General features: G+C 35.2%; 1 protein-coding gene across 2 annotated transcripts in view; it reads left to right on the top strand.

Moving 5' to 3' along the window:
• The first annotated feature begins 689 nt into the window (after window positions 1-689).
• Window positions 690-19,784, top strand: part of LOC149070803 (uncharacterized) — a 30,215-nt gene continuing 11,120 nt past the window's right edge. Inside the window, exons 1-15 of one of the 2 annotated variants that reach the window (XM_089248851.1) lie at window positions 690-788; window positions 5,660-5,712; window positions 5,865-5,958; window positions 6,096-6,164; window positions 7,642-7,710; window positions 9,282-9,386; window positions 10,638-10,890; window positions 14,359-14,568; window positions 15,052-15,151; window positions 15,696-15,807; window positions 16,440-16,607; window positions 16,821-16,903; window positions 17,020-17,095; window positions 17,480-17,584; window positions 17,855-18,085. In XM_089248851.1, the coding sequence (XP_089104977.1) occupies window positions 753-788; window positions 5,660-5,712; window positions 5,865-5,958; window positions 6,096-6,164; window positions 7,642-7,710; window positions 9,282-9,386; window positions 10,638-10,890; window positions 14,359-14,568; window positions 15,052-15,151; window positions 15,696-15,807; window positions 16,440-16,607; window positions 16,821-16,903; window positions 17,020-17,095; window positions 17,480-17,584; window positions 17,855-18,085 (1,764 nt within the window). In that variant the 5' untranslated portion in view covers window positions 690-752. Of the gene's footprint in view, window positions 789-5,659; window positions 5,713-5,864; window positions 5,962-6,095; window positions 6,165-7,641; window positions 7,711-9,281; window positions 9,387-10,637; window positions 10,891-14,358; window positions 14,569-15,051; window positions 15,152-15,695; window positions 15,808-16,439; window positions 16,608-16,820; window positions 16,904-17,019; window positions 17,096-17,479; window positions 17,585-17,854; window positions 18,086-19,784 lie in introns of both variants that reach the window. The other variant, XM_089248850.1, reaches the window with a different exon arrangement.

The following is a 19,784-nucleotide window of genomic DNA, read 5'->3' as shown; positions in this document are numbered from 1 at the left end:
TTGTCTCGGTCTAGCTCATAGTTTTCCAAACCTTTTGTTCCATCGCCCCTGAACACAATCTAACCCATAGCATCCTATGTTACACCCGTAGCTTCTATCGCCCCCTGGACAATTCCATCGCCCACCAGAGGGTGATATTGCCCACTTCGGGAAACACTAGTCTAGCTGATCCCCGGTGAGGGGAGGGGGCACTGGAGTTTCCGAGTTAACTCTTTCCTCGTCATCAAATTTCACGTGATTCAAAAAAAGTCTGATTCTTATCTGATCTGGTCAAAAAGCATCTTCGCGCTTAGAGGACGGGAAAACCACAGAAAACCAACTTCAACCGACTACCACTTTAGCTTCTTCAGCGAGGATCAAACTCGGACTCATTCCTTATCTTTTTTTTTTTTCAAGAACATATAAGAATAAGATCCATCGATCAAAAATTCTTTTTGTGAATATAAAATGTTTTTCATTCTCGGAGTGTGGCTTTTTGTTTAAAAAAAATTCAATATGGTGGTGCATTGAGATCCCCATTAAAAATATAAATAACTATAACAATAACCGTAATTAATAAATAGAAATTATAAATTTTTCCATTATTATTTTTAACGTTTTGATTTAATTATGTTTATGTATTTTGTGTTTAATCTAATGAAGGCAAAAAAAAAAAGGGGGGCGCGCATTAATATAAAGGGCGCATGCCCCTGAGCCAAGGCAGCTGATTTCCAGTGAACCCAAAGAGGCAAACCGATCGAAACTTTCCAAGTATGGCGGACGAGACTGTTTACTGTGGGACTTGGAGGGTAAATTATGATCGCCCTTTCTTATTATGCACGCGATTATGTTTAATAATTATCATATATAATCCTTTATCATAATCGCTATAGTGTAATAGAGATTCATTCTACGTTTAAAACTCTGTAACGAAATTATGAAACACATATATTATTATTTTTTAATAGATTGTAATAATTGCGATCGTTGCTTAAAGAAAAAAAATAGAGCATTAATCATTATAAAGGAACATATATTGCGTTATAATTGTTTAATTTATTAATTAATCTTTGTTTTGTTTCGTAATCGCGTTCTCGATTCAAGTGCCCCCTCGAGTACCAATCCTCTGATTAAACTGTTATCAACAAATACGTAATAGCGTGGTTGCATTGTTATCAAATTGGTGGGGTTGTTACACAAAGCAATGACGCCCCTTGCACCCCCTACCCCGTTAGAGGGGAAGAAGCTGGTAGGGTTCCAGCCCGGGATCTCAACTAGGTACTTTGTCAGCCAGGGTGAGCGAAAAAAGCATTTTGGCGCCCCCGTGTAATGTAGGAGGAGGGCAGCGCTGTATCGATGTATGAGCCCACACCCGGGCCTCAAGAGAAGTAGGGGTCGTCACAAAAATGAAATTTGATTGCAATTTTTGAGGATTTGCCAAGTAGGGTCTCAGAAAAATCACTTGGCCCCGGGGGCCCATGATACTCTCAAGATGGTCCTGAGTCAGAGTGAATTCTGTGCCCCCTCTGGTTCAGCATCAGGGACATCATCAGACTCACCCCCCCCCCCCCCCAGTTGCAACCCTGGTCCTGAGATGGACGTTTCTTTTTTTTTTTTGACATCAAAATTTACTATAGGAGGAGGGTGTCTCCATGATGTAGGTGGGAGAACCATGGGTACACTTCCCACACAGCGGAAGGAAAATTGGTTGTCCCTGTCAGGGTTGTAACTAGGATTTTTTGATTGGGGGGGGGGGGACAGACATGATCATGCTGCCACCACCATCGTGAAATTTTCTAACGGCTTTATAACAGTGTTTTTGTTCTTATCCGAGATGTTATCCAGATCAATGCTATCAACAATTCTATGTAATAATAGCATTGTTATCCAATCGGTTGGGGGGGGGGGGTTATGCTGATGGGTCTTCTATACCCCACAAAGGTAGAGGAGCTGGCAGGGTTCCAGCCCAGGTGTCAGGATTTTTTTACATCATAAATTTACTATAGAGGAAGGGGAGGTATGTTTGACCATGGGTACACTCAGTGCCGTCTTAACACGTGAGCCCAGGGGCCCTCGTGATGATTAGATCTCTGTGGTTTTTGTGATTAAACATGCAAATTGGTAACATTTCTAGTCATGTAGGTGGAATCAGAAAAATTAATTCGCTTGTGAGTCTCATGGTGCTCTCAAGATGGCCCTGGGTACACTTCTAATTTGATTTTTAGTAACACACATGGGAGGAAAAATTGGTTGCCCTGGTCAGGGATTTAACTAGGACTTTTTTTTGGGGGGGGGGGGCAAACACGATCTTTCCACTCCCATCACTGTAAAATTTTCTAACGGTTGTATAACAGTGCTTTTGTTCTCACTTCTAATATCTAACCAGATTAATGTTATAAACAAATACGTAATAATAGCATTGTTATCAAATCGGTGGGGCGTATAGCCTACTGATGAAGCCCTCCTTGCACACTACATGAGGAAAAGGAGCTTGCAGTGTTCCGATTTGGGTAGATTATATAACAGGGTTTTCCTGCAATAGATCTTTCTTTTTTTTTCATTATAAATCTACTGTGATGGGGATCCCATGATGTAGGCGGGGGGGCCCATGGGTACACTTCATGCACATGGGAGTAAAAATTGGTTGCTCTGGTCAGGTCTGTAATTAGCGCTTTTTAAGGGGGTGGGGAAAACATGATCTTGACATCCCTACCCCTATAAAGTTTTCTAACACTTTTACACAACTTGTTTTTGTTCCCATCTTGAATATATATTCAGATTAATGTTACAATAGTCTCGCACACCGACATAAACGTGCCGGCAGAATGTCGGATAATAGGGAGGTATTAAGGAAATGCCTATTAAATTTCAAACTATGTTTTAATTTTACATATTATGATGTGAAATTCTGATAATCATGTTTTACAACGAAACAATTTACCGGAAAAGTGAACTTCTTTACGTGAGAACGTCTATGAGTTACAGAATATTTTGAAGTTAAATGCAGTGCGTAAAAAGTTCAGTCATGTGATGATTTAAAGAAATTTTTGATCATAGTCTGCTTTCCTGACGAGTGCCGTTTCTTCACTACCAAGTCTCACAATTTTTGCAGCATTATGTTGATTCCTGTAGCTTCTTGTTACTGAATGTATTTAATTGCAGTTTCTAGGGCCTTAACTCTGTCGTTATGTGAAATTCTGAGAGGCTCAACAGTTAGTGCTTTATATTTTTTGGGGGGTGGGATGTCAGATTTATGGAATGTCGGATAAGCGATGGTCGGATAAACGACTCTACTGTATCAGCAAATACATAATAATAGCATTGTTATAAAATTATAATTGAGGGGTACACTGATGAGGCTTTTGTACCCCACATGGGGGAAAGGAGCTGGCAGGGTTCCAGCCCAGAGTCCTGGGATGGATCTTTTATTTTACATTATAAATTTACTATGGGGAGGGGCTGTCTCCAGTTGTAGGTATGGAACCATGGGTACACTTTACAGACGTAAGAGGAAAAATTGGTTGCCCTGGTCAGGGCTGTAACTAGGATACTTTGAGAGAGGAAACGTGATCTTGCTATCCCCCTACCACTGTAAAGTTTTCTATAACAGTTGTATATAACTGTGTTTTTGTTCTCGCCTTGAGAAGCTATCCCTTATAAGTGGAGATAGACTTGAAAGGCTGGGGGGGAAGAAGCATAATGATGATGCCAATTCATATATATTAATATACATGATATCAGTTGGCTCTGTCATGGGGGTCCCATATTATACTGGTAGCTTCTGTTGCTTCACTTGTGTCAGCCAATTTTGAGGGGAAACAACAAGATACCAAGTCAATGGGGGGGGGGAAACATTCATTTTTTTTTAGTATCTCCCATTAGGATGAATTCCTGATGTTCCTTCCCCCTCCTCCTTGTGTACTGGTATCCCCCCCCCCCCCCGCTGCTTGTAAGCAGAGGCATATTCACGGGGGGCTAAGTCGGCGACAAATTTGGAGAAGGCAGCAAATGTGAGAAATGATTGGTCAAGAAAATTAGGGTATAATGGAAAGAAGTTGATAAACCATAAATCTGCATCTACCCAGAGGAGGAGGGACAGTTCAGTGAGTGACCAAAAGAGTGGTTTAGAGTGAGGTGCCACAGGTCAGCGAGTGACCAAAAGAGTGACCCCTGAGGAAGGACCCATGTCAATGAGCAACCAGAAGAGTGACCTAGAGTTTATAAAAGCATACGAGTGTCTAAAGCAATGTTCAATCATGTGAGTGACCAAAAAGAGTGATTTAGGGAGTGAGGAACCATGTCAGTGAGCAACCAAAAGCCTAGAGATTGTGTAAGCACAGGAGTGACATATTCAAGTTGGAGGTGGGGAGGGGGCGAGTTGGATATAACCCAAGGCAGCAAATTTGAGGAATGAGATTAGTCCCGAAGCAGAACGTTTTGCATAGTTCTGCAACAAGCCTTCAGCTGCCTGATAATGGCTGAAATAAATGGCTGCCTCTGTGGTTGAAATTCATTTATAGTGTTTTCCATGCCAAAAAGCTCTTTTCTTAAAAATTTCTTTCTGAGATTGTTCTGCAATGTATGTTGCAGATTTCGGCATATTCTGCTTAAGGGAAGAGACTTTATGGGTTAAACATGGCAAATTTTTTTTATCCCACAAGCAGCAAAACCCATAAATCTGCCTGTGGTTTTGAGCTTGCCAAATTGCCAAAAAAAAGAGGCGCCAGCCAAATTTCATGAGCATTCTTTTGAATAACAATTAAAACATAAAATAATATTTTATTTTAATTTTCTTGGGCTCGGTGACCCCCTGTTACTTTAGTAGGGAGAGGCACGCTCATAAATTCTGAATAAAATAAAATAAAAATTCGTCCAGAGACTCAAATTTAGTGATGACATGAGCTAAGATTTTTATGACATAAAAAATTGGTATGAAACGTATTTATGCCCTAAAAAAAATCAGAAATATGTCCTAAAAAAACTAAGAATGGAGAATCCATTCTCTGGGCAAATATGAATTTTTGGGCTCCCTTTGGGGAGCTTCTTTGTTCTTTGGGAGGGGGGGGGGACATACCTATAATATAAAAGGCAGCCAATTTTGGGGACCCCTTAAAGTTTTTGTGGTGACCATTGATCTTAGCGACTTTTGTCCGGGCCATCTGAAGTGTTTGGCGCCGAAAAAAATAGTAAAAAATCGCCAACCTTCAGATTATACTGCATCTGTTCCCATTTTTTTAATTAACAGAACATTCAAAATAATAAAAATAACGCGAACACAACCTGGTGTGCATCACACCAACAACCATCACACGCAACCGCCGCCATATCATTCAATAATGCTTGAACTCACTCTCTTCTTTTTCTTTCTTCGTGACAAAAGTGTTTGCTTAAAAGTGTCATCTATGGATCTTAAAACGTTACATGGGGAAATAAATTCTGTTTTAGAAGAATTGAAAGAAAAAGTACAATTTAAAATTTCAAAACCTGCCATCTGGGAAAGAAAAACTGAGTTGTCCCGTTTCCATACTTTATCGAACTTACTACTGGAACTCTATTCAGATATAGTTATGAATCAGTTATTGCTATCAGAAAGCCAGAGTCCCAATGTGATTGCATTAAGCCCTGTGCACTGTGTATAACTATAAATTTGTGTTAATTGCATTTTCTGTTTTCTGTGCAGATTGTGAAATGCACTTCGTTGATGAGAGGGGTGGAGTCCTCTGGAATAGAAGGGTATGTGCTTCATTATTATGAATAAAAACTCATCTTAGATCTCTATTGTGCACTGACTTTTTTTCTTCTTCAGAAATCTTCGCGCAAACACTACGAACAATGTAAAAATGTTTTACTTCTTTTTTTTGAAAGTCTGGTGTTTTAAATTCCAGGACAGAGTTTACTCTTGACGAAAGTGGGGATGTGTCTTGGAACATCCCAGAAAATACGGAGCCCATGCCATTCTTCAATTGCGAGACATTTGAGGTAGTAGTATCAATATCATTTTCCATTATGGGAATTTGCCTTTCTCCCAATGTTCTGGAATCAGTTTGGTGGCATAAACCTCTGTGAAGTTTGATTAGTCCTATATAACAAAAATATTTTCTTGTATTATTTTATAGATGTATATGGGTGATCCTCACTACTTGCGGTTTTTCGGCACATTCGTTGGTCACGTAATTGAATTCAGGGTATGTATCGGTTTTATGACGTAAGCTTATTGCAGTTCATTTTGTAGCATGTGCCTGGATACAAATATTTATTTGACACAGTATTTATCATTGACATCACTCTTCCACATTACATTAACACTTCGAGATATTAAAGTTTAACCTGCGTATATGATATATATTTACAGGGTATCCGGGCTAAAAGTATTCAAAAGTACTGGCTTATAGTGAGAGAACCACACACGATTACTTATGAATTTAAGTTGCATTGAAGAGGGTAACTCCATGTTTATTTAGGCTAATAAAGTTAGACGCGAGTACCATTAGCAGCTGTGAGATGTCCAAGCGGTATTCAATCTCTTGCCAAGTGGTTAGTAGTGTTTTAGGTGTTATTAAATAAACTGCTGCCGAGACATGCTGTTGATACAGATGTGAATGGTATGTGCTAGCATTAATGCTAGCATTTAACGCTAGAATGACAGATGCTGTCATTTTGACGTGCGATTACACCCAAAGGGTTAACCTAAGATATTAAAGTTTTGTGATTTTTCTCATCTTCTCGAGACTTTTGATTTCTTAGAATATAAATGTTCTGGGTTTCTTGGTCAAGTGGCAAAATGAAGAAGGCATTAATGGCCAGAACAAATGAGTGGCTAGCATGGCGGTAGTGGTCATCTTGACAGTGATAAAGATTTTGCGCTAATATGATTATATAAAAAAATTTGAAATAGACTTTTTTTTATGTGAACACAAATATTAGAAAAGAAAACAATGTACACATTTTGTACTATTCTGAGCTGCAGCTATGGAAAAGCCTATTCAATCAATATGGTATTTGTATGAATGTTGTTGCATTGGTATTTATATAAAGAGTTTTGTATTCTTCTGGGCTCATGCAGAAAGACATTTACATGATGAAGAATTTCAGATGGCCAAGGGTTTATTGCAAAAATAAGACCGAATAGACACTGTTTTAAGAAGTTTTGGTAAAGAAAAATGTTTTATGTTAAATTTTTCCCACTGTTGTTAAAATGATTGCTTCCCATTGCTCTAGGAAGTTCGAAATTCCTTCTATTCTAGTGTTAACTTGCATCACTGATATTACCAAATGATTTTAGTGCCTTGTCAAGCTGACTGGCAGTCACTTCATTACTGCTGCTAGAGCAGTCTCTGAGCAGCTGACGACAGTGCACCTGTATGACCTTGGTAGAGAACTTTGTTATAAAAAAAACTTGGAGCAATCTCTTACTGATGATGTGTCTTTTTCTTAACTAAGCATGCATGGCTCTCTCTCAGTGTAAGCCATCATTTTTAGATGCCTTTAGTCCGGACACCCTTTATGTATATATTGCTGATCTGATTAAATACAAATAACCAAAAAAAAAACGAATATCATAAAGCCATTGTTTTCTGGTATAAAAAATAGTTTATATTTTTTGTATAATTTTTTTAAAAATATAAACTTGGAATATTTAGGTACTTTATTCATGTATTCCAGGTTGACCAGCCAAAAGAAGATACCATTACTCTGACTTACAATGACTGGTGTGTATTATGGTGTGAAAAGGTATGCTTGAAAATTTCATCTTGGCTGTTGAATCAGTGAATTCTATAATGAATATTCATGCTCTTCTTTTAATCCGTAGAAGTTTCTATTGCTTTCCATGATTCGTGACTGCATGCAAAGCTTCATGCAGTGTATAGAAAAATATGTCATTTCTATAATTGAAAAAGAAATGCTTCCCCCACAGTCAAATTTTCTAGGTGAAGCTTGTACATGACCAGATGGTTATTTACCAGAAATTACTGTAATTATAAAAATATATCATATTTCTTAATGTGACTTGTTCTTAGTGACCTTGAACAAGCTTCGCCTTATATTATCCAATTCAGTTTTTGTGAGGGAGAATCTGCTCTGCCTGTTATGTTTAAGCAAGTCTTTGTTTCACTTAGTAAATAGGCCTATACTTTCAATCCAATATGAAATAGAAATACAAATGAAAAGCAATCTTGTTTCATCTTAAAACTGTGAAAACATTTTGGTAATCCTTTCAATGATCCAAGTATGATGTTTTTCCTGACAAAAAGTTAATTTCGTTTTAATATTTCTTGGAGGATTTATCACTTTTTTTTGTTAAGAAACACAGAAGTCTGTGTGTAACATGCACTGTAAAAAGATTAACCAGCTATGCTGTAATATCCATGCCTATCAGATACGGTAACCAGGCACTGAATTTTTAACTCTCAGATCATATTTATTTTATCTTAAGTTGGACATAAGCCTCAATTGTCACCTATCATTACTATCAATACATCTCAAATTTGAAGCTAAAATAAGACACACAATCAGTTTTTTCCTTGCACAATTTTTTTTTACAACTGCTCAACAATTTTTTTTATCAACAATATTACATGTGATCTCATGATGGCCTAATAATTCATGGTAAAAAGTTTTTTCTTATATCTGTTAACAATAGCTATAACAAACTTCCATATCATTAACGTAGCTGCTTCAAATGACTTAGCATACACAATAATTTCATTGTACTTACTTTTTTCTTTGGTTATTTTAGTGAACCCTAAATCTCTTCCCATACAAGAATGAGATATCTAGGCCTATATTAGATGGAAGAAATACATTTGAACTCCCCTCTCTTTTTCTTTTATCATTGCAACATTTTATTAATAACCCAATGAATAGGAATCAGCTTTTTTTGTATTTATTTTTCCCTTTGCTATAGTTTGACAGGTAAGAAGAAAATGTATGACATGTATAGGAGAACGGTGGTTGGGGGAAGGACAATCTGCTCTGCAAAGATACAAATTTCAGAGATTTATCGCTGGTAGTTCTCACCTATACATAGTTTAAATTTGTTCCCAAAAGATTGTACATAAAAGAGTTAATGTGTGTTTTTCACCTCACTTCTGTGACTTCTTTTTGGATATCCCTGTGTGGCCAGGTGTGGCCTCTAGGCTGTGAATACCTATTTCAGACCATGATATTATTATAATATAATGATTATAATAGTATTATTGTAATCCATAAGTATTATTGTAATAGTATTGTATAGGATTTTCTATTTGTGAATTATTTTTGATAGTGCATTGCTTGATTTTTTTTCTATTTGTTTATCATAGGTGATGACTGGTAGTTCAAAACATAATCTGCCCTTCACGTTTATGAGTGCCTTAGAGGAGCATTACTTTTCTGATCTGTCTATTTATGCAAGCAGCGGGAAAGAGGTGAATTATACATAACAATTAGAGTGTGAAAGTATGCAGGCAAAATGCTATTTTAACATCGTTGAAAGCCTCCCATCTTTCCAGTCCCCATTTAAATGCAACGAACACAGCTATGTAAGAGAGAGAAGCTGAGAAAAATTAGAAATTGGTTTTCTTCTCCCAGGCTTCTCATAATGTGTCTTTCTCCTGCATTGGACTGCATTGTATATGTATAGCTCACTGATCACTGTTCCAAGAGGTCATCAGTTGACGTCTTGGCTCACCCAAGCCATGTGAGTTGAGAAGGCTCTGGCTCTGAGAGCTCACATTGTATTGGGGGAATTTGTTTTGTGACACCACAAATTCACTGCAAAAACCCATGACAAGTTATTTTAGGTATTTAGTATTCGATTGAACTGATAAGAGACGTTCTCATGGGGGTGTGACAGGTGCGCCACACTGGGCCCTACCTTTTGAAGTAGGCTATCTGCATGTGTGGTAATATGCATTAAAAAAAAAAATTACATCTTTTTACAGGAATAAAACATAGTAGCTGTGGTTAAACTTAAAAATGACTGACAATTTTTCAAATAATGCAACAGATAAATCAGAATCATTCATATACTTCGAAGGAACCCAACAATCATTTTCTCTCGGGCTCCGCGTCTGGCAATGCTGGCTCTAATCAACACCTAATCCTGAGGGACCACAAATACTTTATTTTTGACATTGAATCAACTTCATTTTGAAAATAGTGCAGTTATTATAAGCTATAATTGAAACAGTAGACAGAGTAAGTGCAAATATTATTTGCACTTACTCCACTGATTATATATGTCTTTTTTAATGCCTATTTTGAGCATTTTTTGTCTTTTTGCCTATTTCTAGTGACTAAACTTCCACGCTCTAATAATAATAATTATTATTATAATATATCATATAAATTCATGCTCGTATACCTTAATGTATGCTGCTCCATTATTGTGAATGTCATTTTTAGGCTAAATTATGAGAATATCAACAGAAAACAAATTAATTTGAAAATTTGAATATGTACAATGATGCAATCAGTGAGTTCTGGCATTTATAAAGAAAAATTTTGACGTTCCACATGCAAGGTGCAAAATACAGTCATAAGGTCAACATGTGAAATTAAAAAGTTAGGCAAAAGCAGGAAAAATTCTAGTGCAAACTGCAAAATGTAATGAATTTCGAATGAACGTTCTTGCATATCTTTTTGTCTACCTGCATTGGTGATGTTTTTCTTTGCAGTTTAAAGTCCATAAAACAATTTTAAAACTTGCTAACCCTTCTATTTGTTGGGAGCAACCTCCATGTCTACTGGATGGACTTCCTGAGGATGTATTGTACACAGTTCTCTATTACTTATACTGCGAGTGTTTGCCAGCAGATCTGCAGGAAGATACTGCTAGAAATTGCTTGACACATGTCTCCAAGTTGCAAGGTTTCAAGACATTCCAAGAGCTCTGCGAACTCTTCCTCAAGAACTCTGCATTGAAACAACGTGAGTGTTTTGTATTTTGTATGTGTGTTTAAAGTTTCGGAAATTGTTATTTTTTGAATGAGATTTGCTGCACATTTTCAATTTTTTTTAAAAATTATTTGTTGAACGGATAGAAAATGACAAAATAATGTTAATTGCTTAAATTCAGACTATATGCATCTGAGTTCAGCATCAGTTATTTGAACATTTCACGAAAAATCTTCGATTCACTATTTTTTATTAAATATTTTTCACTGTATGTCAGTTGGAGCAGGCCATTTTCACTGTTGTCACTGTTAGATATATTTTTTGATAGCTTTTTTGAAAAGACTAAAAAAAAGACTGATTCAAGGAAGTTTTTGGACTCTATTGTGTATCTAACACAACACTACCTATGCACCCAGACTGTTAGGTAGGTACACACACAGTTACACTTCCGGCACAACTCACTAGGTAGTAAATCGCCCATATATGGTGATAGACCTGAGTTGTGCTCGGTTTGAAAGAAAGAAAAAAAAGGACTATTGCGCGTGTGTGAATTTTCTTCATGTTTCTTTCTTTCCCTGAAAAATTGGCGAATGAGTGAAATGTGGTGGCTAGACATTGATTTCCTGAGACATCAGGCAATTGACCTGAGAAATACATTGTTCTTTTTCCAACAATCTAATCATTGTCACATATATAGAGACAAAGTTTTTCCATAAATTTTTTAAAGGTTTTAAAATTTAAAAGAAAAACATTAATTACTAAATTTTTTTTAAATCTCTTCAAATGGCTCGCATTTTCATCTACAAAAGTTTAATTTTTCGACTGTTTTCATTTCTTTTAACCCTTTAATTTGCAAGCATTGGAATATCCTGAGAATTTTTTTTTGAGGGTTATATTAAGTAAATGAGGTAGCTACTCTATATGTTAGTTCATTGCAAAATGATAATTGTCAATATTGAAAAAAAAAATGTATGGATGTTACACACTACTGTAGTTTATATGATTTACATACATTAGAATATTATAAAAATGTCATTTATTGTTTGCCAACTTACTTTTTTTGTTATTGTCGTAGAATGCAGAGCAGTATTTCTCTTCCATACATGGTATTTGACTTCAAAAATGCAAGAGTTAACTATCATCATTGCTTGGCTTGTCAAAAAATATGTATAGGTACACGTGTACCTTTGAGCCATTCTGCTAGTGAAACTTTATGAACAGCTCACAAGTAAAAACCAAATGTTTGGGAGTTGTTTAGAAGCATCAGTGCCAAAACGAGCTCAAGATATATAATGCCTTCACTTGAGAAGTACAGTGAAACTGCTCTTAATGGTCACCCATCTTTTATGGCCAAATAATAGTCTCTTGTATAATAAAAGTGTGTATTTCAAACCCCTGGTTGATAGTTGCTTCTCTTTTATAAACAATTTTTTTTATCCCTTTGGTGTTCGCAAAAGAGGGATTTTACTGTATTACAAATTTCAAATTTTCAAATTTTCTTTATTTAAGATTTTTAAACACAGTTGCAAAACATTTAGGGGCTAAGCAAGCTTGTCAGCCCACAATACAATATCTGATACATATCTGTCGGCATAAATAATGAGAGAAAAAAGAAAGAAAAAACACTCATATATATATATATAACACCAAGAAATAAGTGGCAACAGGAATGGAATTGATAAACAAAAAATTTTGGCATTTAGCAGCGTATGCAGGATAAAAGAAGATTACATTACAATATCAAACAGATAATTCAAATCTTCTTGAGTATTGTATTGAATTTGTATTGCTTGAGAGCACAACACTGTTGAATAAAGGGTTAAATTGCATTTCACATTTTTTTAAAAATTGTCTATATTTTTGAGACCAAGCATGTAACTTTCTTTTATAGGCTATTTGTGCAATATAAATCTAAAGAAGCAAGAAAGAGAAATGTAGTTCACATCCTGGGTTTTGACATTATGTAGGCCTAACTATGAGTTTTAGGTGCACTCAATTAACTATAAGTTTCACCAGGTTGTTAATTTCTCATCTTTTCAGTTGTTTTTACCTGAGGAGTTAACTCGTCCTAGTATTGTGATGATGATTGATTGATTGCTTTAGTGGTTAACCCTTTAAGCAGCATTGACAAGATATATCATCTCCTTAAAATCCTCTTATTTTAACATTGACAAGCCTAGATATTTTGTAAAGTTGATTTCTGAGTGGAACCCTTTTACCCTATACTCCGAAAAATGTCTACTTCATTAAGAAAGGTATGATATGTTAAAGGGTGTTACATGATTTATACTGTACCTTAGTAAGGGTTAATCGACCACAGGATGAGGTTGGGAATAAAAGTGTAAAGAATAAGAGGGGCTGGTTTTTGACGAGCTCATAAGATAGAAATAACGAATGGTGTGTATAGCTGATAGTAGATAACTAGAACAATGGATTCCATTCTTCTCTTTTCATCTTTCTTAACCCCTTAACTGCTCAGTCGTCTATGAGCAATCTATGCTATTATCATGATTGTTTGAAGTTTTTATTTATTTATTTTTCAAGACAAGTTCTCTGCCAATATGAATTTTCTGTAATGTGTTCTACTTTCGGCAAACTCTATTTTGGAAATGCATTTGATGGTGAATAACTCTAGATAGAGCTCAATGTACACAGAATTTGGGGTAATCTTGTTAAAATTCTACTACTACTAAACCAGACATACACCTTGTCCATATTCCTCTGGGGAACCTCTAACGAATTGGTACATGTTGGAATGTGTGTGTATGTGTTGTGAACCTAACATGAAGTTTGTTTCTTTGTAATGCCTGTTATGTGCAGTGCTGCCACCTGCCACCAATTTTCTATGACTGAAGTGTGATGATTGAATAATTGTATCATTGTAGGCCTGTTGCTCTCTGTGGCGAGACTTTTTAATGAGGAGACTGGCCCGCCTTTTTGCACCTTAAAGTTGAAAGAAAATGACTAAAATGCTGTGAAAACATGCTATTTAAGGCTGGGTGCACATTGGTTAGACACGACTAGACAAGCTTAGTCATTGTAGCATACAGTGATTTGTATGCCGCAACACTTACTGGTTAGTCATACAAATTGTGACATACATTGCGTCATACAACTAACTAAGCTTTTCTAAAGCTGTCTTGTCTTGTATCTTGTATAGCTGGTGTGTGCCCAGCCTCAGGTCTGCATTGAGTAAATATTCATACTGCTTGAACACATATAACATGTATGCATGCAGTGGAAGAGTAGCTACGCCAAAGAAATGAGATGAGTGAAGTGATATTTGGTATGAAGGGGTGTTTCAATGAGGTGTTCTCCCGTTGGGAAAATTCATGAAGTAAGACAATGAAAATAATCAACAGAAAATACCAAGGTTTAGTGTTAGTATTGACAGAATAATGCATCCAAATTAATCTATATAGATTTTTTTCTTTTATTGGATAGGGCTATGTATTTTATAGTTACCACCGAAACCTGATAAATTTTCTTTTCAATTCTTAGAAATCATCACACTGGTTACAGAGATGCATACTTGTGCCAATCACATCATTGACTACTTCAGTGGCAAAAGGAGTGGTCAGGATTCCCCACAAAACGCTACTGCCAATGGACCCCTTCTCACTAATGGTGTAGTCGAAGGTGACAATCTTGCTAGCAACCCTGCTAAGCTGTGCTATGTAATCAAACAAGCATTGCGGGAAAGTGCTGTGGGTAAGTCGTAGGGAAAGAGGGGAAAAAATTCCAGTATCAACAGCTCAAATTGATAACACTATCATTACCTATAAATTTGTGAGAATGCTCACTAAAGATTTTACTTTAAGATTAGCTCTCCCCTGTATGTACATAGAAACTTTCATATAATGATAATCTTGTTACAGTTGAACCTTGTTACAGTTATGTAGAATAAATCCATCATGGGAAATTTTTTTTTTCTTGATCAGTCCTCAGTGGTTTAATTCTGCATTTAGTGGAGGAAAAAAATTATATTTGTACAAAGATGTGTTTATTTAAAAACCTACTCTTGAAAAATGACTTCTCCATAAACGTATAATGCAAAAAAAGGTAAAATCTTGAGAGCTTTTTTGATTTTTTTGGGATAAACATTTTTGCTAGCATTTATTATGCAGCTCAGATTAAACAATGTTTTTAGCTATATTTTTTTTGTCTAATGGCCTCCTCTGTGTTTTTTTTCAGCTGGAGCCAAAATCCTCATTCTCTGTGATCTCTACTCAAGAAGGAAAAATGAATTATCAAGAGAAGAACGACATGAAATAATCAAATACTGCAAATCAAGGTATAATTATAGGCAGTACTATACAATGTTTGATCATGCATTAACCAGTAAACGAACCATGTTTGTGTTGTGTTTTATGATTATCTTCAAATGATTCAATGATCTGGATATTTATTTATACAGGTTAAAATTAACTGCAATTAACTCCAAGTACAGGAGCTTATAACCACTCTATAGTTTGTGAATATCCTAAAATTCGTTTTGGTCATGGTGGGGATAGTTCTTGAAATTTTGTGTAGCTTAACTGTGAGGAACCTAAAAATTATTTTCGGGTAAGATATCAGGATATTTTTAAATGTTTGTTGTATATTTCCTTAAAAAAATTACTCATTTTGAAAATTTCATAATCTCTGATTATGTTCCAACTTAACATCTTACTATATCTCTTTCACTCTTCAGTGTTAGTGGCAAAAGCATTGAATTGACCCAAAAAGATGTTTGTGGGAATCATGTGTTGTAACAATCATGTTTGAGTTTTTTGATGTGATGAAGTAGATGTGAATTTCTCTTTTTTGCTCAGTGTGTTTCGTTTCTTGCATCTTAGGTTACCCATATTCATGAACCAATTCCATAAGCTTCTTGATGTCATCAAATTGTCATTTGGGAATCTGACTGCCAAAGAAAGAATGGAAATAGCTTCATACTTGGTTCCAGAGGTATGTGTTGATTCCAAATGATATGTGTATTATATGCAGTGGAAATCCCATATAATGATAACCTGAATAACTATAATCTCCTATATATAACATCAGTAATATAATGATATTACTCTCTGGTCCCAGTGCACTTTTTATAGTACAATAGAACCTCATTTCAATAGACTAATAGGGCTAAAGGTTGTCCTTTTTGATGAAAGTCTAGTTTATGAAGTACACTTATCTGGATGTAATGAAACAAGGTGTACATCAATGAAAGTAGAGTAGTTAATTATAAAAAGTGCTTATTATACATCAAATAAAATACAGCTCTCAACATATGTAGGTTGTGTATTAGAAAGGGAGTGTAGTAAATCATTGTCTAGCTTAGAGAGATGTGTTTGGATGAAGTTCTGAAAAGCTTATAAATTTTATTTATAGTTTTTATTATTTTTAATTCATTTATCAAAGTGAATGAATATGTGAGGATCACATGTAAAATATGAACTTGAAAGTCAAAATTTTAAACAAATCAAAATTCCATATTCCTTCTAGTAAATTAAACATGGTTTCTAAATTTTTTCAAATCTAAGATTATAAGAAAATAAGACCATTTTTATATATTATCTCTGCATTAATCATTTTCTTTTCAGATTGAAATGACTCTGGATTCCATGTTCCAATTTGTGACAGAAACCAAAGCTGCTCTGGAGCAAATAATAAACAACTCAAGCGGGACGAGTGACAAGGCTTGTTCGGCACAGAATGAGAAGTCAAAGAAAGGAAGTGTTGGAGAAGCTTTGGGTCGTTCTTTGAAAAATGTAAGACAAAAATAGTGTGAAACTTCTGTTTGATGCATTTGTTTATTATCATCTCATTCATCAGTACCGCTAAGCAAAAAAAACCGTAAACAATGACCGGTTGCAGTATTTGTTGAAGCTAGTGTGGCAATATATTTTTTGAGATAAATTGCAGCATGCCAATGTGCTTTGAATGTTAGTCTTGTGTTTGAAATTTTTTCTCTCTCTCTTCAGGCACTTCACATGAGAGAGCTTATGAAATTGAGAAGTTTCCACGAGAGGGTCACAGTCAGTTTCATGAACCTCATGCATAGGAAGTTAGTAGACGTACTTTGCTATTCAAAGGCTCATTCTCTTAAATAGCCAGTTCAAAAGAAAATTTCTTAACTAGCATCTTGTTTATGGCCTATGATTTTTATTTTATTTTTTCCAGGGAGAACTTCAGTGATATGAACTTATTGAACAAGAATCGTTCCATTGCAAAGAATTTGGAGCAGTTAATTGATGAGGTGATTGATTTTTTTCCTTCTGTGCTTAAATCTTGACATATCCCAGGTGCTAAGTCACCATGGCAACAAAAAAATTGGTACTGGAACTTAAAATTTTCTTTGTGCTATTATTAAATTGTAGTCATGACAATACAAAATATTTTCAGCATGAAAATAATGTTGAAGATGCATGAAAAAGAAATGTCTAGGACAACAAAAAGATTTTTTTCTAATATTTTTTGTCGATAAAAAATATGCTTGACACTCAAAAAAAAAATTGGACTGGTGCCTAAATGTGTGTGTTTTTTGGATCCCTGGCTCAAATGAGTAATTGTAGCTCATATTTTATTTGTTATCTATATCTTTTTATAAATTAATTGGCTAATCAGTGGTTTGTCTGTACAGATTCCGATGTTCCTTCTACGAATCGAGGAGCTGAGGTCTGCTCTGGATGAGAAGCTGACTTGGAAAGAGTGGAAGTACTTATTCAAATTTGGAACTTCAAAAGTGGTAGGTATACATGCATGAGAGTGTAAGTTAATATTGACATTACACACACACACACACACGCAGCGCAAAATCTTGCAGTTCGTTAAAAATTATCTAGCTGTATATTTGTAACGAATAGCACCAACTCATATAACATTTCATGCACGAAATAAATTTTGTGTCATGAATTTTAAGTTATTCATGCTTTGAACTTCTTTTATTTATTTTTTTATTTTCTATGATTTTTTTGTTGACTTTAATGTGTTATTTCAAAGAAATTGTTTCTTGTAGGCATGGGTTCTCAGCAGGTTAGTTTGTCACAAGTCTACACTCCATACGATGATTACGCACATCTGTGACCTAGTCAGTCGTGATCAGTTTACCAGAAGCCTGATACAGGTTGGTCTCCTGGATCCACCAGCATCTGCATCTGCCAGCTGCTTGAATCAGGGTAACCAGAGCAATGGCGTCTGCGCAAGTGCATCACGAAGTCCAATAAATAGTCCAACAACATTTTGTCAGGTAGGTGTACTTTGAATATTATTTTTTCTATTCCTCTCCTATGATGTTTAAGAGCTCAACTATCCACTGATTTGGTTTGTGTCATACACAAGCTTTCTGAGAAGTTAGGATCCTATAGAGTAGGGGGTGCACAACTCAAGTCCGTGGACCAGATATGCTATAAAGCTACCACCCACTGACCTCAAACTGGTGTAATTATCGTTTTCTGTGGATGAATTGATACTTTTTAGAAACACTTTTCCAGTCTAAACAATCTCGGTTCTTTTTGCTGTTCTTTGGTACAGTAAAACTTGGGAATATGAGTATTTTTTTAAGACAAGCAATTTTTTAAAATAAATATTGATTAGATTACCATGCAACCCCTCACAAAACGAGCAAAAATGTTTAAGTTTTTTTAATAGATACTGACTTGATATACAAGATATTTCTTGCAATACAAGTAGTACCTATGCTAAAGACTCCTTCAGATGAGCACTATAATTTTGTGTACTTTGTTTTTTTTGTCTGTTGAATGTCAGAATGTCACTTGATCCTAACTAAAAAAACCAACAGTTTGCTTTCTTTTACTGTGGACGAGGTCATCTTAACGAGTTCATCCATGCCCAAACATTTTTCAAGGCAGTGTTTATTGTTTTAAGGGGAGCACCTCCAAGTGTGTTTTCTCTTGAAATTTTCATATTTATTTTTCTGATAAAGTGCAAAAGATATTGGGGACGATTTTTTTTGTATTGATTCCTGTTATGCTTGTAACACACAGAACTGAGGTTTTAAATTGAGCAAACGGAGGATATGACATATTACTGGCGAGCCGTTGATCCTAGAGGTATACTTCCAATTAGAAAAAGTTTCCAAATAATGTGTAGTCCTCAGATATACCATTCGTGTTGCAATGGGTTGTATAGTTATGAAAATAAAAAAAATAACATTTTATACAATCCCTGTGTGCTCCAAAACCTAATTAGAAAGTTGTTGCCCTGTCTCTCCTGATGCCAAAAAAAAAAAAAAAAAAAAAAAAAAATTCACATTTTTAAGTGCAATATTGACCGATATATTCAAATTCAAAAACGGGGAAAATTCGGGAAAAAACAGTGTTAAATGTGAGTAAAATGGTTTTTTTCTGCATTTAACACTGTTTTTTAATGTCTAGGATCAATGGTTTGCCAGTAAAATGCAATACCCCTCCCCCTCGTTTGCGATACACCATGTGTAATTTTTATAAACATTTTGAAAAGTAGTACTTTTTACTACAAGACTGATTGTACAATTTTTTGCACTTTGATTTTTAAAATTCCCTCATTTCTGTGTGTTACCAACATAACAGTGGGGGAAAAAAAATCATCCCAATATCTTTTGTAGTTTTAAAGGAAAGGGAACATTTTTATTTAAAAAAACTAAATTTTTCAAGAGCCGAAAAAAGGAAAAAATAACTTTTTTTTAGAATATTTTTAAACAAATTTTTGAAATATTTTGACCGATTTCAAATTTTTTTTCTTTTGTTCTATACGTTGGTCATACTGCAACCTGCTATATTATAACTTCCATTATTTATTTGCATTTTTCTGTGTCCATGCTGTTTATTTTCTTTCTTTGTTTTCAAGTTTTTACGTTGCATTTTTTTTTTTTGCTTTATGAGTGGAATTTTCTTTTATTTTATAGTTTGGTTGTTTATATAGTTCAGTTTATTTTGTATTTACAATTT

This window comes from Pholcus phalangioides, unplaced genomic scaffold (assembly GCF_987345545.1).
Source record: "Pholcus phalangioides strain wild (caught in Gottingen) unplaced genomic scaffold, Ppha-v1.0 ptg000020l_1, whole genome shotgun sequence".
In the NCBI taxonomy this organism is placed as follows: Eukaryota; Metazoa; Arthropoda; class Arachnida; order Araneae; family Pholcidae; genus Pholcus; species Pholcus phalangioides.
Note: the sequence above shows the minus strand (reverse complement) of the source record. Positions and strands in the feature narration are given on the sequence as shown.